At 47.8% G+C, this 17,907-nt stretch overlaps 1 protein-coding gene across 1 annotated transcript; it reads left to right on the top strand.

Moving 5' to 3' along the window:
• Positions 1-3,615: 3,615 nt before the first annotated feature.
• Positions 3,616-17,589, top strand: cdc42ep4a (CDC42 effector protein (Rho GTPase binding) 4a). Its single transcript, XM_056575612.1, has 2 exons — positions 3,616-3,909; positions 13,874-17,589. Exon 2 carries the CDS (start codon positions 14,066-14,068, stop codon positions 15,164-15,166), a length of 1,101 nt encoding a protein of 366 aa, XP_056431587.1. The 5' UTR covers positions 3,616-3,909; positions 13,874-14,065; the 3' UTR covers positions 15,167-17,589.
• Positions 17,590-17,907: the final 318 nt, after the last annotated feature.

Genomic DNA, 17,907 nt, shown 5'->3' with positions numbered 1-17,907 from the left:
ATATTGATGGTACACGACCGAGCAGCCGAACACAAGTGCTCTTGGTTCGATGTCACTGCGGTTGCCGGTGACCTGTATATGTTTTTAGCAGCAAATTGGATTTATCTGTAAAGTTTTTCCGATGACATGATGACACAAGCCACAATCACTGAATATCAATTAAGTATAAGAAGGAGACATTTCTTAAGGGTGTAGGTCTACCGACGTTTTTTTGCAAGAGACTGCTGCATGTGTTTTTACAGTTTTTTAACCCAAGACCTCATCACGCAAGCTTTGAGTCATTGCAGTTACAAACAAGTTTTCCTTTACCTCCATGGATGCTGTAGGCTATTGTGACTATGCTAAAGGTTTTTTGGTTTCCTGTTCTATGAGAAAATAATGGTTTCTTTATGAACATTAAGACTAGTGGAGGTACAGCATAGGGTTGGTTTGTATATGAGATGGCAGTTATGATTGTTATTCATAAGACGTTGCTGTGTTATGAGATCAAATAATAGAGATCAAAGAGATTGCTATAGTGATAGACCATGATGTCTGTCTTTCTGCAAAGTTGAATTAATCATCCGCAAAGTAAGAGAGATATGTGGGTTTTGAATCTGTCTACTCTGACACAAAATGCACTGTATATAAATCACCCATATCAGTTGTGTGTGGAATGCATCAACCAGGACTATGTTTGAGCATTTACGTGACAAATTATGCTACAGTGCTATTGTTATGATACAATATAACATGACAGTTGACTTTATTTGTTTTTTTTCGGGAGTTTTTCTACTCATATGTTCAGAAGCGTTTTAATGGGACAACGGAAGCTTGGATTAAAGTTTGCAGTGTGCAACACTGTTTATTATAGTTCCAGGACATCATATTCTTTTTTTTTTCTTTTTTTTTTCTAGTGTGGAAACGCTGTAAATAAGATCATGATGAAATAAATTATTCTATTTTGTAATTGTTTTTTAGTTGATAATTATTCGAAAACTTGACAGGGTTTCGGTGAACACCGACAGCAGCCCTTGCAGTTTGTTAAGCACAGCAAATAAGGATTAGCACCATGTTTTGGATTAGCATTCTGAAAAAAAGAAGAAACAGTAACTTTGTTTTGCCTTTATCGCATTTTGATTTGATTTCTTCTTCTCGTGATGTCTGAAGCTGGAGCGAGTGAAGCGGTGTGTTAACCTCAGCGTGTAGAGATGATATGCTCTGTTTAGCCACAACAGACAAAGAGATGGAAGGGCCTGAGGGGAGAGGGTTTAAATCAGGGACACACTGACCCGGCATCAGTGTGTTTAAAAGCTGGTGAGGGGGAGACGCACAGGGGTTGTGTCTGGATAATCTCCTTATTCCACACCGGAAAACATTGATCTGCAGTGAAGGCCAAAGCTAAAGAAACGAGGCGCCAACGCAGACAAAGAATGAGGATGTTCAAGTCCTGTCAGTCTGTTCAGAAAAACAAAGTTGTTTTCATGGATATGTTTTTTTAGCTTGCTTCTAATTTTGGGATAATTGCCCGTCCACGAACGATACAACTGTCGATTTAAAAATATATTTTATTCTGAATTAAAAAAAGTAAAGTGTTGTTAAGAATTTGGATTATGGGTGTTGCTTATAAGGTGTTGTTGCCAAGGTTTGACATGCAAATAATCGTTCTGAGAAGACACAAATTAAATTATTTCACAAAGCATCGGAAGAAAAAATCTTTGACAATCAGAATTTTCCATTCCTCAACCGACAATTATATCAATAGCATCGTACAGTATGAAAAAGTGCACGTATGGTGAAAGAGCAGGTATACTTTGGGTTGTAGGACGCAGCTAGTGGGAAGTGGAACACTGCAACATCCTGACGAATTATTGCCATCGTCCTTAGAACATTCCATAGATATCTACCCTAGTCATCCTATTATTGAACTGAGAGATATGGGGGGGGGGGGGGGTTGTGTAAAGTGGCTCTATAATTCAACGACACCTGGGTCAGGCATTACTCTGATGATGATGGGATGATTGCAGGGGAGTTGCACCAGACGATTGCTATGTCGGGGAGGTGGAGATGTTATTATCTTTGCAGGGAATCTCAAGCCTTTCAGTGGTGAGGCTGGGGGGGGGGGGGGGTTATAGCATGGAACTTACTTCAGGGCCCTATGCATCCCCGCTTCCAGAGCATAGACCTTTGTGACTCCCCCGTGGCACAGAAACAATCTATTTGATGATATATGGCGTTGTAATTACAACCCGTAAAATGTCCTTGTCTCCCGTGCTGTTGCCTCCCCAGTCAAATATGTTCCTCGATTGCTTTATATAAGATCAGTCAGAAAAATGATATCTAATAATGATCAAATGATACTTCTTCTATTTAAAAATAAAAAAATAAAAAATCGTGGTGATAAATACAACAAATAACTTGGCAATGCCTTCACACCAGGGATGAGGTTCACGCAGCCGCGGCCTATGGGATTGCGGCGAAGCCTCCGTTTCCTTAATGAATTTAGTAATCAGCCTCTCTGACGATGGGTCTCCGTTGGAGGTCTTGACAGCAGAAGCAGAGGACTCTGGGTCCGGCTCGGGGATCAATACGGACCCCCTCGACCCCGGGATATTGTTTCATGGCTTCATGATTGTTATTTTGTTGTGATGTTCTGCTGGTTATTAAGTCAAGTCTCCCTGCGGATGTTGCCGCTGCCATTCGCCCCCAAAGTCAGTAAGTAGCTTATTAGAGAGAGAGAGTGTGTGTGTGTGTGTGTGTGTGTGTGTGTGTGTGTGTGTGTGTGTGTGTGTGTGTGTGTGTGTGTGTGTGTGTGTGTGTGTGTGTGTGTGTGTGTGTGTGTGTGTGTGTGTACACACACACACACAGAGCGCAGTGATTTTATAAGACACTATATGAGTACAAATGTAATCACTTGTAATGACAAGTGTAGACTCGCTATAATTTGGTTTGTCCCTAGGTTCTGAGAGCCTGGGAACCACTTTTAAGAATATTCAATATTCTGTCATGGTCAATTAAAATGCAGTGATCATTAAACAAATCCATTCAATGACATGATGACAGAAAAGGCTTTTATCCACTGGGGCTACTCTGATGGAATATCTAGCCAACTTAAAAACCAATACAGACGTTATCTGCAGCAATCAACATATAAGATATAATTATTCAAACGATTGCTATTCAACTCTGTTCTGTATGATCTCCTGCCAGACATGTGACTTCACCGTTTGTATGTGAAGGGCAGTGACCGGGTACTTGGTTATGCATGGTCTTTGCTCCATGATAATGTTCACCCATTCACACATCCCGTCCTCCATGAGCTGCCAGGGACCACCTGCGGATGTTTGACATATGCATCAAGGTGGAATCATCAAAAAACCGAGCTCATTGGGAAATGCTCCTCATAACATTTGACAAAATAACGCTTGCCTGGTATTGTTTTGATACCTCAATTATCAAAGCGTTATAATTTAGGTAGATTAAAGACAATATCCGTGTTTATGCATGTTTTATACATTGATAAAAAATGACAACGAAATGCATGCGTATTGCAGAAACTACTGGCCCCTTGCTGATAGCAGCCTCTGACAATTTGCAGACTAGGCCTTTAAGAGGCCATTAAAGGGGCGTGACCAGGAGCACGAGAGGAGCAGCCGACACAGACGCTGAACTGAGTTATTGCACCGTCTGCAGGCTTTGCCACTGAAGATGCGCTCACTGTAAATCCTACGAGCCACGCAGCACACTCGTAGGGTAAATAGTGTCCAGGACAGGGGTCTGGTTTCTCTTATTTAATATAATTGTGCGTGCTTACACCGGACGTGTTTGCGGCTTCTGCTCCTCGCTGCGTGCGCGCTCTCTTTGTGAACCTGCTGAGCGAAGCCCTCGCGCTCTGGGGGCTGCCCGGCTTTCTGAATGGGATGCGCGGTGGTGAGTACACGCTTCTTTGATTACTGGACTACTTACACACTTCCTTACGGGAGTCGGAATCATTTTTCCGTTCTTGTGTTTTATAATGTGTCTAAAACTGGTATCTTTTTCAATTCAATGTTTTGTCTGGTTATCTGGGATCAAAGGAAGCCATCGCGGCTGTAGCTTATTGTTCCCTGCTGTGCGACCCACCCATAATTGGTCCATTACTGCCATGATGCGATCAAATCAGAGATGTAGCCCACCCTTTTTTACGCTACATTGATCAAACATGAAGCTTGGTGTTCCATTGTAGTTCAGATGATGGATGTGATGCTACTATAAGAGTGCTATTTGAGACACATTGGTCGTGTGGCGTTACCAAGGAAGCTAACCTTTTGTTTATGATATCACATGTGATATTAGCATTGACTGTTTAACATTATATTAGTCTTGCATGCAAAGACTTTTTTTCTGATCAGATACACTATGCAATTAGTTTAGATTGAAAACCGAGCACTTTAATTTCACATGATTGTAGTCATCCCAACAATAGACCAGAATCGAGAGGCCAGGAAATGCAAAACTCCCCCACACGCACACGCATACAGAAGGCCAACATAGTCCCAGGACCTCATTAGCTGCAGTCCTTTTCATATTTCTGGTCACCATGACTGCAATTATGGCTGTAACATGTGCTCATTATCTGTGGCGATAATGCAGTGTCTCAGTGCTTACCACTGTCCACGGCCACTCAAATGATAACAACTCGAGTGCAAACGTTGGAAGAAAGGGAGGACCTTATCAGGATGTCCTCTCTACAGGCAAATCAGTTGGTGTTGTGTTCTTTAAAGGTTTTAAATATGGCCTTTTGTACTCTTCCCCTTATCCTGAAGAACACAGGGGGTTTTCATTTCATTATTTTTTTTCTCTCTGTGATGTCAAACTGTTCTGTTAGTGGATGACTCTGCAAACACAGCTGACAGGACGACACGGCAAACAGGCCAAAGTCTTCGCCTGCCAAGGCCTTGACATGGCGCTGGCACATCTCCCTCGCTTTCAGAGAAGCGGCCTGTTGCCTCCACTCCCACTCCCAAGCTAACAGGGCTCGGATCCTTCTTGGTTTCCCCTCTGCCTCTAATATTGCAAAGTGTCTCGCCGACTTAACGAGAAGCGTCTGTTATGAGCCAGAAGGTGAAAGTCAGACCTCCACCACAAGGCTGTGGGACACCGTGCCAAGTGCAGTTCTTTGGGCATTGTACGGCGCTAGTATTGTTGGCCCGAACCCAGGCAGAACAAAGAATCTACTTAGAGGTTGCTTTGAGTTTTGGTTATTGGATATTTGCTGCCTTTCATTTACCTAAGATAATCATTGTCTCACTCTCTGTGTGCGGAATGCTTAAGTAGTACTTGAGTAAGTGTTTTATTTGTTGGCCTGTTTCCTGCTTGAACATGTCTTTGGGACTCTGTCATGTGTTTGTGTGTGTGTGTGTCCACTCACATTCCAGGAAATTCCTATGTAACTATTTTGCCTGTTTGAAAATGTCCCTGAGGAACGAGAGACACAGATGATGGCGTATTTTACAGAAGATGGTGATGATGGGTTGTAGTGATTGCTTAAACGTCTTGGCTCAACTCCTGACCCCGGGCGGTACATTAAAATCTTCAGAACCCCACACTCCCAGAGTTTTGCACACTTAAGTGATCTACATTAGTTCAAAGTAGTGACTTTAGCTATAGTACAAGGCAGTAAGGCACAGACTTTTTTCACATAACCTTGAATAACCGGAAAATTCCAAGCCTGTCGTATTTCAGGGCGTAAATTCTTGTTTGTTCCTGCGTCTTTTGTTTTCTAGTCTTTCCCCACGTTGCACATTGTGTCTCTCCCCCCCCCCCCCCCCCCCCCCCCCCCCCCTCCCCGCTTCATGCCGTGGTGTTTATTCCGTACGCCGGCCAGAGGAAGTGTTGACTCAGTCACCTGCTGATCCGCCCCGTCGAGTCCTAATTCCAGTTGTAGCAGTGGTGCAAACATGTTGACTGACTGTAGTTGTTGTTGTTGTTTTTCGTCCAACAACTAGGCCTGAAGAACCAGTTCCCACGAAGCCACTTCTACCTCTGCCTATGACTCCACAGTTAACGCTCTTTTCATCTTCGTAGCAGCCTGGGGAAGGTTCATGAGGCCTACTCTTCTTTTTAAGGGGAAAAGACAAAAAGAGAAGGTCTGGGAGCAAAGGTACCCAGAGTGTTGCTCCGTGAGAGGTTCTGAGTGATGTTTCTTTCTAATCTTTCGCCTCTAACCTTCCCTCCGCCTGGAACGTCGCGCTGCAATAGCACTCCTCGTCTCCCGCCTGTAATTAGCGCCCCAGCGCACTTTAGAGAACGGATTCCGAGGTTTTCCACACTCTGTTCACTCAGAGAAAGAAATGTTTTAAAAACTGTCGCAGCCACTTCAGTGCTGTGGTGAGTCACCAGATAGAAACCCTTCCTGCCTCCCCCCAGGTGATGAAACGGTTAACACCTGGGCTGCAGCCGATTCACGTTTCAGCCGTGACTTATGTGTCGCAGAACAGGGACTGGGTGTTGTTAGAGTCACTACTAAAGAGTGAACCATTGATGAACTTTCATCGTCCGGCCTACAGTTCACGTGATGAGCTTGTTTTATTTTTTTGGACCGATAGGAAGCGTGTTTGTTTGGTCAGTCGGACGATTCACTGCGCCGTGTTTATGTTGAGAAGTCCTCCAGGAAGCAGAGATGTTTCAGCAGATCTGCCGGAGAAATGGGAGAAGTTTGGTGGCTCACACTCTCCCTGCCCTTCCTGTGGACACATTCCCTGTAACCTAACAGCGACACAGAAACACACACGCACACGCACACACAAACCATGTAGGGCAGCGCCACAGGCAGATCATGAAGGCCGTCCATGTGTGTCAGCAGTAGCGATTGTGTGTGTGCATGTGTATGCCTTGGCCCGTGACTGATGAATAAACCACGTAGACTCGGTTTTCCTCACTTGGCAGATGCTTCTGACGATTCATTTACATTTTCTTGAGCACGCGGCTGCAAGTCAAAAGCCATCGTAAAGTCTTGGGGGGAGAAGAAGCCTGGGAGGAAGTTGTTCGGTGGAAGAGCAGGTGACTGGTGTGGCTCTAACCTCATTCCACCTCTGAAACCGTATCGGCAGCATTGAGTCGTTATTTCGAGGGGCTGCTGTTCTGTCAGTGTAATTCTATTCCACACTCTCGAGCACTTCACTACCAGCCGGCTTTCTCTTACCATTTTCTTTTTACCCCCTCGGCACAGCTCTCTGCAACGCCACTCTGTATTGACACACCGCAACTCCCCCACACCGGGATTACGGTTTGATAGCGCAGAGTTGCCAAGAACCAAGCTTAGCCATGCCAGCCGGGTGTTTTAAACAGAGTGTTGTTGGTTTATTATCGATTTAGTGTCGCTAGTTTAGAAGAGTTCTTGAAGTTCTTTTAAGAAAACCAAACAGTACCGCGCTGTCAAATCAATCTCCACGTTTTGCTTCATCCAAAGCGCGGCGAGCAGCACCTGGTCTGCTGCTTAGCGCCAAACGTTTTGTGTGTTTCCTGTATTCCCCCCCCATAAACTGCCCCTGAATGCGGACAGGAATGGAGGAGACGAGGGGAAGTTTGGTGTGGTGCCTCGGGCAGTGTTGGCTGTAAGTTACGAGAGCTGCAGGGCGACTGGGGGGGGGGAGCAGGGTGTCTGGGCAGCGGCAGGAGGGTCAGCCCGGTACATCTTCGCTGTTGCTGGGTTAGCGCCTCAGGGCGGCTCTTCAGCCCGGCCCGCATTCATCTCATTGGCCGTCTGCCGTCTTTTATTTTAATGCGGCTGCTTCCCTCCTCTGAGCATAATCCGATCCATGGACTTTTACCTTTCTTCCGCCCGCGCTGACAGTGACTCGGTTAATTGCTCTCTCTGGTTCTTTTTTTTTGGTCTGAATATGCCGAAGGTAATGCGCCTTCAAAAGATGGGGCTTGCTGCGTGTTTTCAGTCCCACAAAAGCTGGTGCCGTCGTGTGATTAAGGCTGAAGCGCTTGTGTGTGTGTTATGCGCTTATTCCCAAAAAGCGTTTTTCTTCGACTTCAAAGACAGAACCTCGACCTAAGGGAGCCAATTTAAGAGGCAGGCACAATCCCATGTCTTACTTTTACCCCTACGCCCTCCTTTCGTGTGCCCCTTGCTTACTGACCTGCCCCTCGAAACAGAGTTACAAGGCTTGGTGTTAAATCTTCACCTGGGAAGTGGGACAACCCTTCTGAGATCCTGCCACGTCAGCAGTTGTCCTCATCGGTTGTCATTTTACGATGACACGCAACGTTTGTTGCCAGACATTTGGAATCTCGAAAGGCCACATTCAGCTCTGGGGTTTTCTGTTGCGTGGGCTATAGGCCTCCTTTGTGCCTCGGAGAAACATCCGTTTGGAGGCTCCATGTACCCCTTCCGCTTGGCTCTATCCCAGCTAGGATCGGCATCGGCACACACTTCCAATACCTATGGCCATGCATTCCTGGGTAAATGTAGCAAGGCTAAGCGGTAAGGGCAAGGGGTGAATTGGGATGGGGTCGTTATCCTGACCTGATACTGAAGCTACACCGTGAACATGCTACTGCCAGGACTGAGGGAACATAAATATTCAAGCGTGTTGCTGCTGTTAATGCTCACGCTGAAAAGACCGATATTATGGATAGTGCGTGCGTTGTTACATTAATTAGTATCATTCTAACATAACCTTTACCCCTTCCAACTCTTGAATTTTAACATTAGGATGTGCTAAAATCCTATTCTGTATAAACTTATATTTTCTGACCTGGGTAGAGTTACATCAATCCTATTCAGTATACATTTATTATTTCTGACCTGGGTCAGAGCACCTTGGGTTAGCACCGAGGTCCAACATGCCTACGGGGCTACTTTGATGTTGGGAAGGTCAAATTCCCTACAAGCAAGCGCTCTGGGAATGTCTACACACACACACACACACACACACACACACACACCTTGTTTACATTGATACTGAACAATTGAAAAGCCATTTGTATGTTGCACCTAGAGAGGTCTCGCTTCCTCTCTCTAATTGAAAGGTGTTAAGCTACTTTGCATTTGCATTGCCGCTGTAGCCACAATGTCTGACGCTGAGGCCATGCCAATCTCCTGACTTTGATGTGGAGATACCTTGAGCTGTCTTGCCTCCTTATAGTTGTGTCCACTTCCCCCGTAGTGTATTGCAAATTAACTTGGTCTCTCGCGCCATTGCCAATCCTTGCCCCTCCTCAATTCTCACTCCCCTTTGTTTCCTTTAGTTTTTTGATGCCCATTTTTTGTTGGTTCCTCTATAAGAATCATGTCACCCGTGGTTAATCGCTGCCTACGTCTTCCCCTGATCATAGTCTCTATTGAATCAAATACTTTGCCGGCAAAAAGTGCCCTCAAATAAATAGTTTTCCATCAAATGCACACACATTAGACCCAATGGATTTCCACACAAGCACTGTGGGTAGATAAAGAAGGGATCAGTCATCGGATAACAGCAATTACACATGCAGTCCGATCCTTTGAGGAGTAAGAGATTTATCTGGGCTAATTATTTCACAATAGCCATCAGCATGTAGCATAGCCCTACACGCCCATTCTGTGTGAACAAGGCCAGCGGCCATCTTGGCTGATGTGTGTGTGTTTTGGATGGCCGTGTTTGCTCGTGCCTTGCTGTCCTCCCTGGGCTATGTGATTGGGGGATGTGATTTCCACTACTTGTCCATGGGGCGGTTGTTTTTATTTTTTCCTGAATGAGCTGTTTAGCCCTGCTAAGTGAGCTTGGTGGCAGTCCCTCCAGAAATCATTTGTCTGCTTAATTGCTGGAACATATTGGTGACTGTTTAAGATCCCGGAGCACATGCATCAACATGTTATTCCTTTCAGTTCACCCACTGTACAGTCGCTCACCTCATAATACTTTTATTTTGCCCCCGTTTCGATGTCTGCACTGCATGTGTGAATTATCTTTTTATATATTTATATATATATTAATTATGCAGTTTTACCTGACACATGGCCAGCATATCAAAGATCACTGCTGCAATCGCTTGCAACACCTTTTTAAAAAGAGTGGATCATGAAATATCTTTTATATATATACATCATGGATCAGATGTCATCATGAATCAGATATCATCCAGTTCCATCTCCATGCGACGTATTATGAATCATGATGATGGCTCCTCTCTTCTGAATAATACAAACCCCCGGTCACCCCCCCCCCCCCCCCCCCCCTCCCCCCCTTTAGACATCTCGGGTCAGACATCTCTTCTCTCCAGGTCAGCGACTCCAAATGGGACAGGCCAATCCCATACCAGGGTCCCCGCCCCGTCCTCTCACACCCCATTGGGCAGTAGAATATGCATTTAACTGTTGATGACAAGCACGCTCAATGCTCTATTAGGCAAGTTGGCCATTCGTCAAGTCCCAGGTGTGTGTGTCGTCCAGTGTAAGTACTTGATTTGGCATAAGTGCGGAAGGGGATCTTGAATACAGATTTTGAAGAAAATGGTCTTCTGCCCTTTGTGTATTTCATCTATCAAGTCAACATATTATATTCTTTTAAACCCCCTATAGGGTTGTACATCGTTTCATCACTTCCAAATAACCGCCTCAGTTTTTGACTCATATTTTTGATCATTACTTCATAATTTATCAGGAAATAATTTGTCATCAGGGGATATACATTTGCAGTGACGCAACTTCTCTCATGAGAGATGTTGCAAAAAACAATGTTTTGATTAGCCTAGATTACAGTGTATTTACGTTGCTTTTAGGATCCTACATTACTACCACTCTCTCTTGAGTTCTCTGAAAGAGGCAGAAATCAGATGATGCATTCCGATGTTCAGGGCCAGTAGCCAACGCATGTGGTCTTATAACCCGGTCCTCATCTATAATCCATTTTGGTCTGCGGGACAAATTCTATATAAGGAAGCGCAAATGACACCCGGATTTCCCTATTTAACTGGGGAAACATTTTCACAGAACCTTTGGGGTTTAAGTCCCACATGGTAATTTTGGTGTCGCCCACACGGATTCTTCCCTGTTACTACGGCACGCTGTGGATGAGCCTCGTGGGTTTGGGTGTGTGTGTGTATATTTCGTTCACATAAAAGTCGGCCCGCAAATGTATATCCTCGGCGCAAAATTAGAGTGGTCCGACTCCCCAGGGGGCGACCACTGCTATTGATAAAGGAGTTATGTGATCTATAAACAGAGTTCAGATTGGGTTCCCAGGACGTAAATACGCTGGGGGACGCCTGGAATGTTCAGAGTCTTCTTTTTCTCTTTCTCACCGAGCCGTCTCTCCCGACCGCCGGACGGGAGCGGGAGGCGTGTTCTCGTATACGTCTTAGAGTCGTCGAGTAATGTGAAGCGTTCTCGTGTAGTTCACGGCCTCCAGTTGTTTGCACTCCTCCGTCGGCCTTCCACACCAGACACGGCGAGCCCTTCACAAAGGCCGTAGGCCGTCAAGCAGAACGGGCAGTCAGAAGGTCAAGGCCCTGCGGAGCCCGGGGTGGGGGGGGGAGCGCTTGTTGCTGTTGTAACTTTTACTTTCTCTTTTAATCACCAATTAGTGTTTTCTTGTGTTGATGTGCCCTTGTGCATTTCACTGCTGTTGTGCGAGTGTTTGTAAAGCTGTTTTAAGGGATAGCCCCCCTCGCCTGCTCTCTCTCTCGCTCTCGCTCTCTCTGAGAGACCCGGCAGTTCCCACGCTTTGTGGCTGCACTCTCAGGCCCCCCTTACCCAGGCCCCCCTCCCTCATGTCTTCGTTCACATGAGCACGTAGAGCTATAAATACAGTGGGACTCCTCCTGAGTCGGCCAGGTTCTGCCCCGTATCGATGCCCCGTTCTAACGGCCCAGACGTCCTGTTCTACGTTGAGCTCCAGCTGGGTTTGAAACAGTCGTGTTTTAGATGACAGCGGCGCTGTCGGCCTCCCTCGTGTGTAAACATGTAACGCAAAAAAGGAAAAGATTAGACGGAGCCCCTTGCGGTTTTTCCCAGCCCGAGATGTTGGGTTTTGGGAAGGAGGCGTAGACAATTTCACCCTTTCCCTTCACTTTCATCTACAGGCTGCTGTTGTCGTTAGTTTCTCTCTCTCTCTCCGTTCCCTTCGCTGCCACCCAGAAGCAACGTGGTAGAGAACATAGTGCTTTTTTCCCCCCTCGCTGTGAATTATGCCTGCTCGACTCCCTGTCTTTCCATAAACAACAATCAGTAGATCGTGCTGATTCCACAGTAAAAGTTGCGAAGGAGAAGGCGTCTTTGTGCTGCCGTTTCTCTTGAGCTCGCCCCATATGGTCAACTTTATCACAACACGTCCCCCCAGACTCATGTAAATGACTCTGCCCACCACAGCAGGGCACTATAGCCCCTGCTGTTTGCTGTTGTTTCAGTTCTTAATCCCCCGCTCTTAACTTTTAGTTTTGGGTATAATGCCACAACCCCAAGTGCATTGGGTGTTTTATTCAAGCCTATGCACATTCCCAGACTAATGGATGGGAATCGGGGAGCTAAAGAATTAAAGGAGCGCGTTTAGCGAAGGCCGTCTCTCTGCCGCTCGTTGAAACATAAGGGAGCCATGTGTTGCAGGGTTTTAACGGGGCAAAAAAAAACGGATGCTCTCTGCTGCCCTGCAGCCAGGAAGCACTTCCGCAGAGCTAGCTAGTATGAGGCGTTTGCCACGGAGACCGTGTGTGTGTGTGTGTGTGTGTGTGTGTGTGTGTGTGTGTGTGTGTGTGTGTGTGTGTGTGTGTGTGTGTGTGTGTGTGTGTGTGTGTGTGTGTGTGTGTGTGTGTGTGTGTGTGTGTGTGTGTGTGTGTGTGTGTGTTCTGCTGAGCCTGCCCTTTTTGGCGGGCTAACGTCTTGCCTCTGGGCTCCTCAATAAATGATGGCGTCCCCCGGGTGTAATGGGGAGGCGATGGGCGATGGTTAGGTGTTGTGACGGCACTAAATGTAAGTAAACATAAGGGGAAGGAAACGGGGGTCGTGCGTCACGCACCGCGCGTCGTAAAGGTGAGCCTAGTCAATGAGAATGAACGAGGACACCCCTTTGTTGTCAGTGTCTGGGCTGTATTTCACAGTAGCTTTGGATATGCGCGCTAGACGGGCACTCAACCCCCACTAATGGAGAGGGAGGGCCCCTGTCAACGACCACAGATAAAGCGTTATTAAAGGCCGCTTTGCCAGCTCATTGTGCCTCTCTAATGCCATCAACAGCGGGCATTCCAGCCTGATAATTATTGGACATTTTTCCCTGAACGCTCAGCGAGTCAACATTTCTCAATCCATTTTAGGTTGATTTATTTTTGGAACTTCTCTCTCTTCGTTTATCAGAAAATAGACTTTTTGCATCTTGTTTTTCCACAACCCGTGTCATTTTTATTTCACATTCACTTGTCGCCCACCCAGCATATCTTAGCCCTGTTGTTGACGAGCGTAATAATAATTGATGGTTCCACAGCAACACTTTGTAATTAGCGGAATAGTTTAGATTCCTTGCAGAGTCGCGCTGCTATTGATTTGAAAGCGCGTCTCCAAATATGTGAGCACAGTGCTCGCTGTGAAAGTAGGCCAGTGGACACACGAGCTACGAAGCCCAAGGACTCTGCGTTCCCCCGAGAAGCCGTGTAGCTCGTATGAAGTATTGATTTGAAAGGCTCTTTTTGTTGTGTATTCTGATACAGAGGTCCACTCACGCTCACGGGACCTCTTAGTTTCCCTTGAGAGGTCTTCGGTTTATGGATTTTCATCGCTAATGTGCTTTCAGTTCACTTTGTGATCACATTAAGATGATGTCAATTCATCAACACTTCAAGGAAGATCCTTTAGGGGAATTTAAAGTCATCGTTTTTTTGCATTCCTCTCAGTCCGTCTCACACCGTCTCCCCCATTTTGTTGTCTCCCCTCCCCCAGGTCTACAGCACAGCTGGCATTGAGGAACAGGACGGTTCCGTCGGGACGCCCTAAAGTGGAGACGACCTACAAGGTGGAGAAGGACAAAAGGAGCTGCTTTTCTATTTAAAACCGAATCAAGAATTCCATGTTATAAACGGAACCACCACCACCACCCAACTCCAGCCCCGCCCGAACTCCGCCCACCCCGCCATGCCCATCCTCAAGCAGCTGGTGGGCTCCTCCCAGACCAAGCGGCGCTCCCGCATGGACCTGACCCGCGAGATGATCAGCTCGCCGCTCGGCGACTTCCGCCACACCATGCACGTGGGCCGCAGCGGCGACGCCTTCGGAGACACCTCCTTCCTCAGCAGCCGCTCGGGCGAGCCTGCGCCGCCGCCGGAGACGCCCCCGGCCTACCCCCACTCGCCCCGCCCGGGCCTGCTGTCCCGCACCTTCCGCAGCAGCAAGCGCTCCCAGTCGGTGACCCGCGTGGACCAGCGCGACGGGCTGGCCTCGCCCGGCGGGCCGTCCCCCGCCCACGTGAAGAACGCCATGTCCCTGCCCTTCCTCAACGACGAGGACTGCGTCGACGGCGTGGCCACCCGCAGCCTCACGTCCAGCCCCTTGAGGCACGTCGGGGGTAGCGGGCGCGCGTACAACGGCAACGCCGCCGCCGCCGGGGCGTGCCAGGGGCTGGAACTGGAGGAGAGGAGCTTCGGGGAGCTGACGGACCTTCCGGAGACGGCGACCTCCCCGTACCGGGGCGGCGGCATGAAGCGGGCCGAGTCGGTCATGTCGTTCCACATCGACCTGGGGCCCTCCATGCTGGGGGACATCCTGGACGTGATGGAGAAGGAGGACGATGACCTGGGCTACGAGGAGGGCAAGAGCAGCGAGGGCCACGCCTCGCCGCCCCTCAGCACCGTGGGCGAGGGGGACGACAGCGTGGCCGGCGGCGGCGGACTCGGGGGGCCGGGAGAGTTGGAGGCCAACGCCGAGGAGGAGGAGGAGGATGAGGAAGAGGCGAGGCTGCAGAACGACTCCATGCACGCAGGCAGCTCCGTGGACCTGGGGCCCGAGAGCGGGGGCCCGTACACGCCGCAGTACACCCCCGAGGCCCGGCCCAAGCTCCCGCGGCACCTGGACAGCTGCTCCATGTCCAGCTCGGGCTCCGCCCCCGTGGAGGGCGAGCGGCCGGGGGGCGGGGCCTACGCGGGGGACACGGACAGCGCCACCTTCAGCGCCCCGCCCGAGGAGGAGAGCGCCTTCTCGTCGTTCCTGGAGGACGATGACGACGAGATCGGTGTTTGAGGTTGGCACCGGACCCCCCCCCCGGTCCTCCTGTCTGGGTGGGGGAGACCCTGAGCTCTGACACCAACACCACATGTCGGAGCTCTCGCCCTCTCTTCCCATCCCCCTTGTGCATTAATCTCACGGCCGGTCTGACAAACTCACTGGCCCTCTTTTTGAACACTGTGCGAACTGACTTGGGGGGGGGGGGGGGGGGTGGGGTGTGTGTGTAAGGAGCTGCTCGTCAAATATGGATCATTCCCGGGATTAAGCTGAAGGAAGGTGTCGGCAGGAGGCATCGTCAAATAAACACAACTGACACCTCCAAGCTTATTTTACGCCGTCTCCCACCTCAGCCAGAACTAGACTCAAAAGAAAAGTGGACAGTTTCTAACAGCATATGCCTCGGTTCTGTCTGTCCCGATCTCCCTAACGTCGACGGGCGCCTCATCGCAGTGCAGAGAGGTGCTGCTGTGTGAGGGTTCACACCTTCACCAGCGGTGCATAACTTGCCGGGACAAGAGCGGAAACCAGGACTCCACTCGTAGCGACATGTATCCGGAGAGTGCCGTTACACATCTGTCACGCAAGTGCTATGACATATCCTTTTTGCCTTTTTTGTAGTTTCCTGCGCCACTGCTGCCAACCCCCGTGTCCCCTTACCTTGCCTTATAGCTAAACAGTTTACTCTGTGGGGCCAGGCTGTCCTCTGTAGCGTTATTGTGGATTAACAAATGGCCGAGCCACAAGAGCTAATGGGAACGTGTCGAGTGGTGTACACACAAGCACTGGGTGGGGGACAAACCTCGCAGAAAAGCCTACAGGAAACAGCCTACTTTTCCTTTCGTGTTGTTTGAGGTCATCGGTAAGCAGGGCATGATCAGACAGAGAGCAGGTTTGAACTGATGTGAAACAGGCATCTCCTTGCCACCTGTTGTCTGCGGTCACGTTGAAACGGAGCCCTGCTCAAACACCACTTCCTCCCTTTTTCGAGGTTATGAGTGTACATGACGACGAACTGGAACCATGCAAAATGTCTACAACAGATGCTCAACTTCCTGTTGGCCTTCCGGAGCCATTTATGTCAAAGAAAACGCAGGGTTTATAGTTTATGCACAACAACTAGAATACAAAACCGTGCTGCCAATCCGCAAAACCCATAACTCTGGACACTACTTCTGTTTTTTTGTTGTGAGTCCTTTATCTTAAAGTTTGTTTTTGTCTGTATGTAACAAGATACATGGTCTTAAATAATAAAGTCTTTAAAGATTATGGGTTGTTGTTTTTTTTTCTTTTCCTGTAGTCTGCAGGAGTCTGTGTCATGTCAACTTGAGTCAATCTGTAGACGTGTTTAAAACCCAGTGAATCTACGGAAACCAGGCTGAGGGAGGAGAGATTACCGCCAGCGCCACGTCAAGAGACATGAGTGATGTGCAAAGCCAACTTTCTAGTCATAAATAATCTCGGTTACGGGCCTTCCTGTTTTGAGATGCTGTCAAATGTGTCACACTGTCTTCTCGATGATTAATCACTGCTGACTTTAATTTATCAACTGTTGCGGCTTGATGAATACAATGCGTGTTGAATGACATATTGTTCTTTAAACTCGATCCCCTGTAGAGAGGGAAGGATATAATGATGACAGGAGCGGTAGAGGTGGAACTCCACTGACGGAAACATTGGCTATATCGCGTTGGATGGTTTATTCGATTTGTGCACCGCGTTTAGCAGTCGCGTCTGGAACGACTCATGGGCAAAGTGTTTTCCAAAGTTGTGCATTAATGGGGTGTTCTTTTTCTGACACTGTTTTGTATGCCGTTTGACTTACTATTTCGTATCTTTGAAAGAATAATGTATAATTACTGTCCGTGTTCCTTATCTGAAATCACCTATATTTTTCAATAAAATTAATATTGAACATCTGTCAGTCATAGTTTTGTGTATTTTTCTTACCTGTAGCCTATCAATAGTTATGGATACCATTTTATTTTTCTTCCTTGCTTTATTTACTTATTTTCTCAAGGTAACACTACTAGAGGAAGGAAGGAAGCAATCGAGGCCCAGTTGGACAAACTGTTAGGCGCTGGCTGCACAGGAAGTGATTACCCCTGGATGGAGGCCAGCACTTTGGAAGGGATCCAAAATGTAGTTGTGATGGTGAGTTCAATGCTAAACGAAAAATTCGAAAGCTGTCCTTAAACACCACCACCATCAAAATAGTTGATACTCTCTGGCTGATGTCAGGTCGTTTGGCTCTTTTAACAGACACGATATTTATTTTTCAAGAAAGTGTAGCAGTAGGCAACTAGGGTTGTTGTGATGTATTTGAAACATGTTTCAACTACTTTAAACTTCCGAGCATCTTTTTTGTTGTGTTATCGTGTCAGGGCTGAATGTGCCCTCCACATCCCCCTCCCTCCGAGACAGCTGCTCCAGGTCTCCATCAACAAGACCCCTGGGAGTGGGGGGGGGGGGGGGGGGGGGGGTAGTGGCGCGAAAGAGGAGACAGGAAACGGACATCTCTATGTTTTCGTTTGTCCTCCCGTTGGCAGGCGTACAGATGGTTCGTTTACATGAGCGCACCACGGCTGTATTCAGAATAAACGCACCTGATACACTAGTTAAGAGAGTGTGACCGCTGCATTGAAATCACCGTGGTGACCGATGACACGTAGATGCATTTGCGGTTTTTTTTTTTTTATCGTGGTTCATGCAATCGAAACAAAAACATATGATCAACACCCACACTCCACACATTTTAC

The sequence above is a fragment of the Gadus chalcogrammus genome, chromosome 2 (assembly GCF_026213295.1).
Source record: "Gadus chalcogrammus isolate NIFS_2021 chromosome 2, NIFS_Gcha_1.0, whole genome shotgun sequence".
In the NCBI taxonomy this organism is placed as follows: domain Eukaryota; kingdom Metazoa; phylum Chordata; class Actinopteri; order Gadiformes; family Gadidae; genus Gadus; species Gadus chalcogrammus.
Note: the sequence above shows the minus strand (reverse complement) of the source record. Positions and strands in the feature narration are given on the sequence as shown.

Coding starts and splice junctions, on each gene's coding strand:
- cdc42ep4a (XM_056575612.1), top strand. CDS start 14,066: ATGCCCATCCTCAAGCAGCTGGTGGGCTCCTCCCAGACCAAGCGGCGC.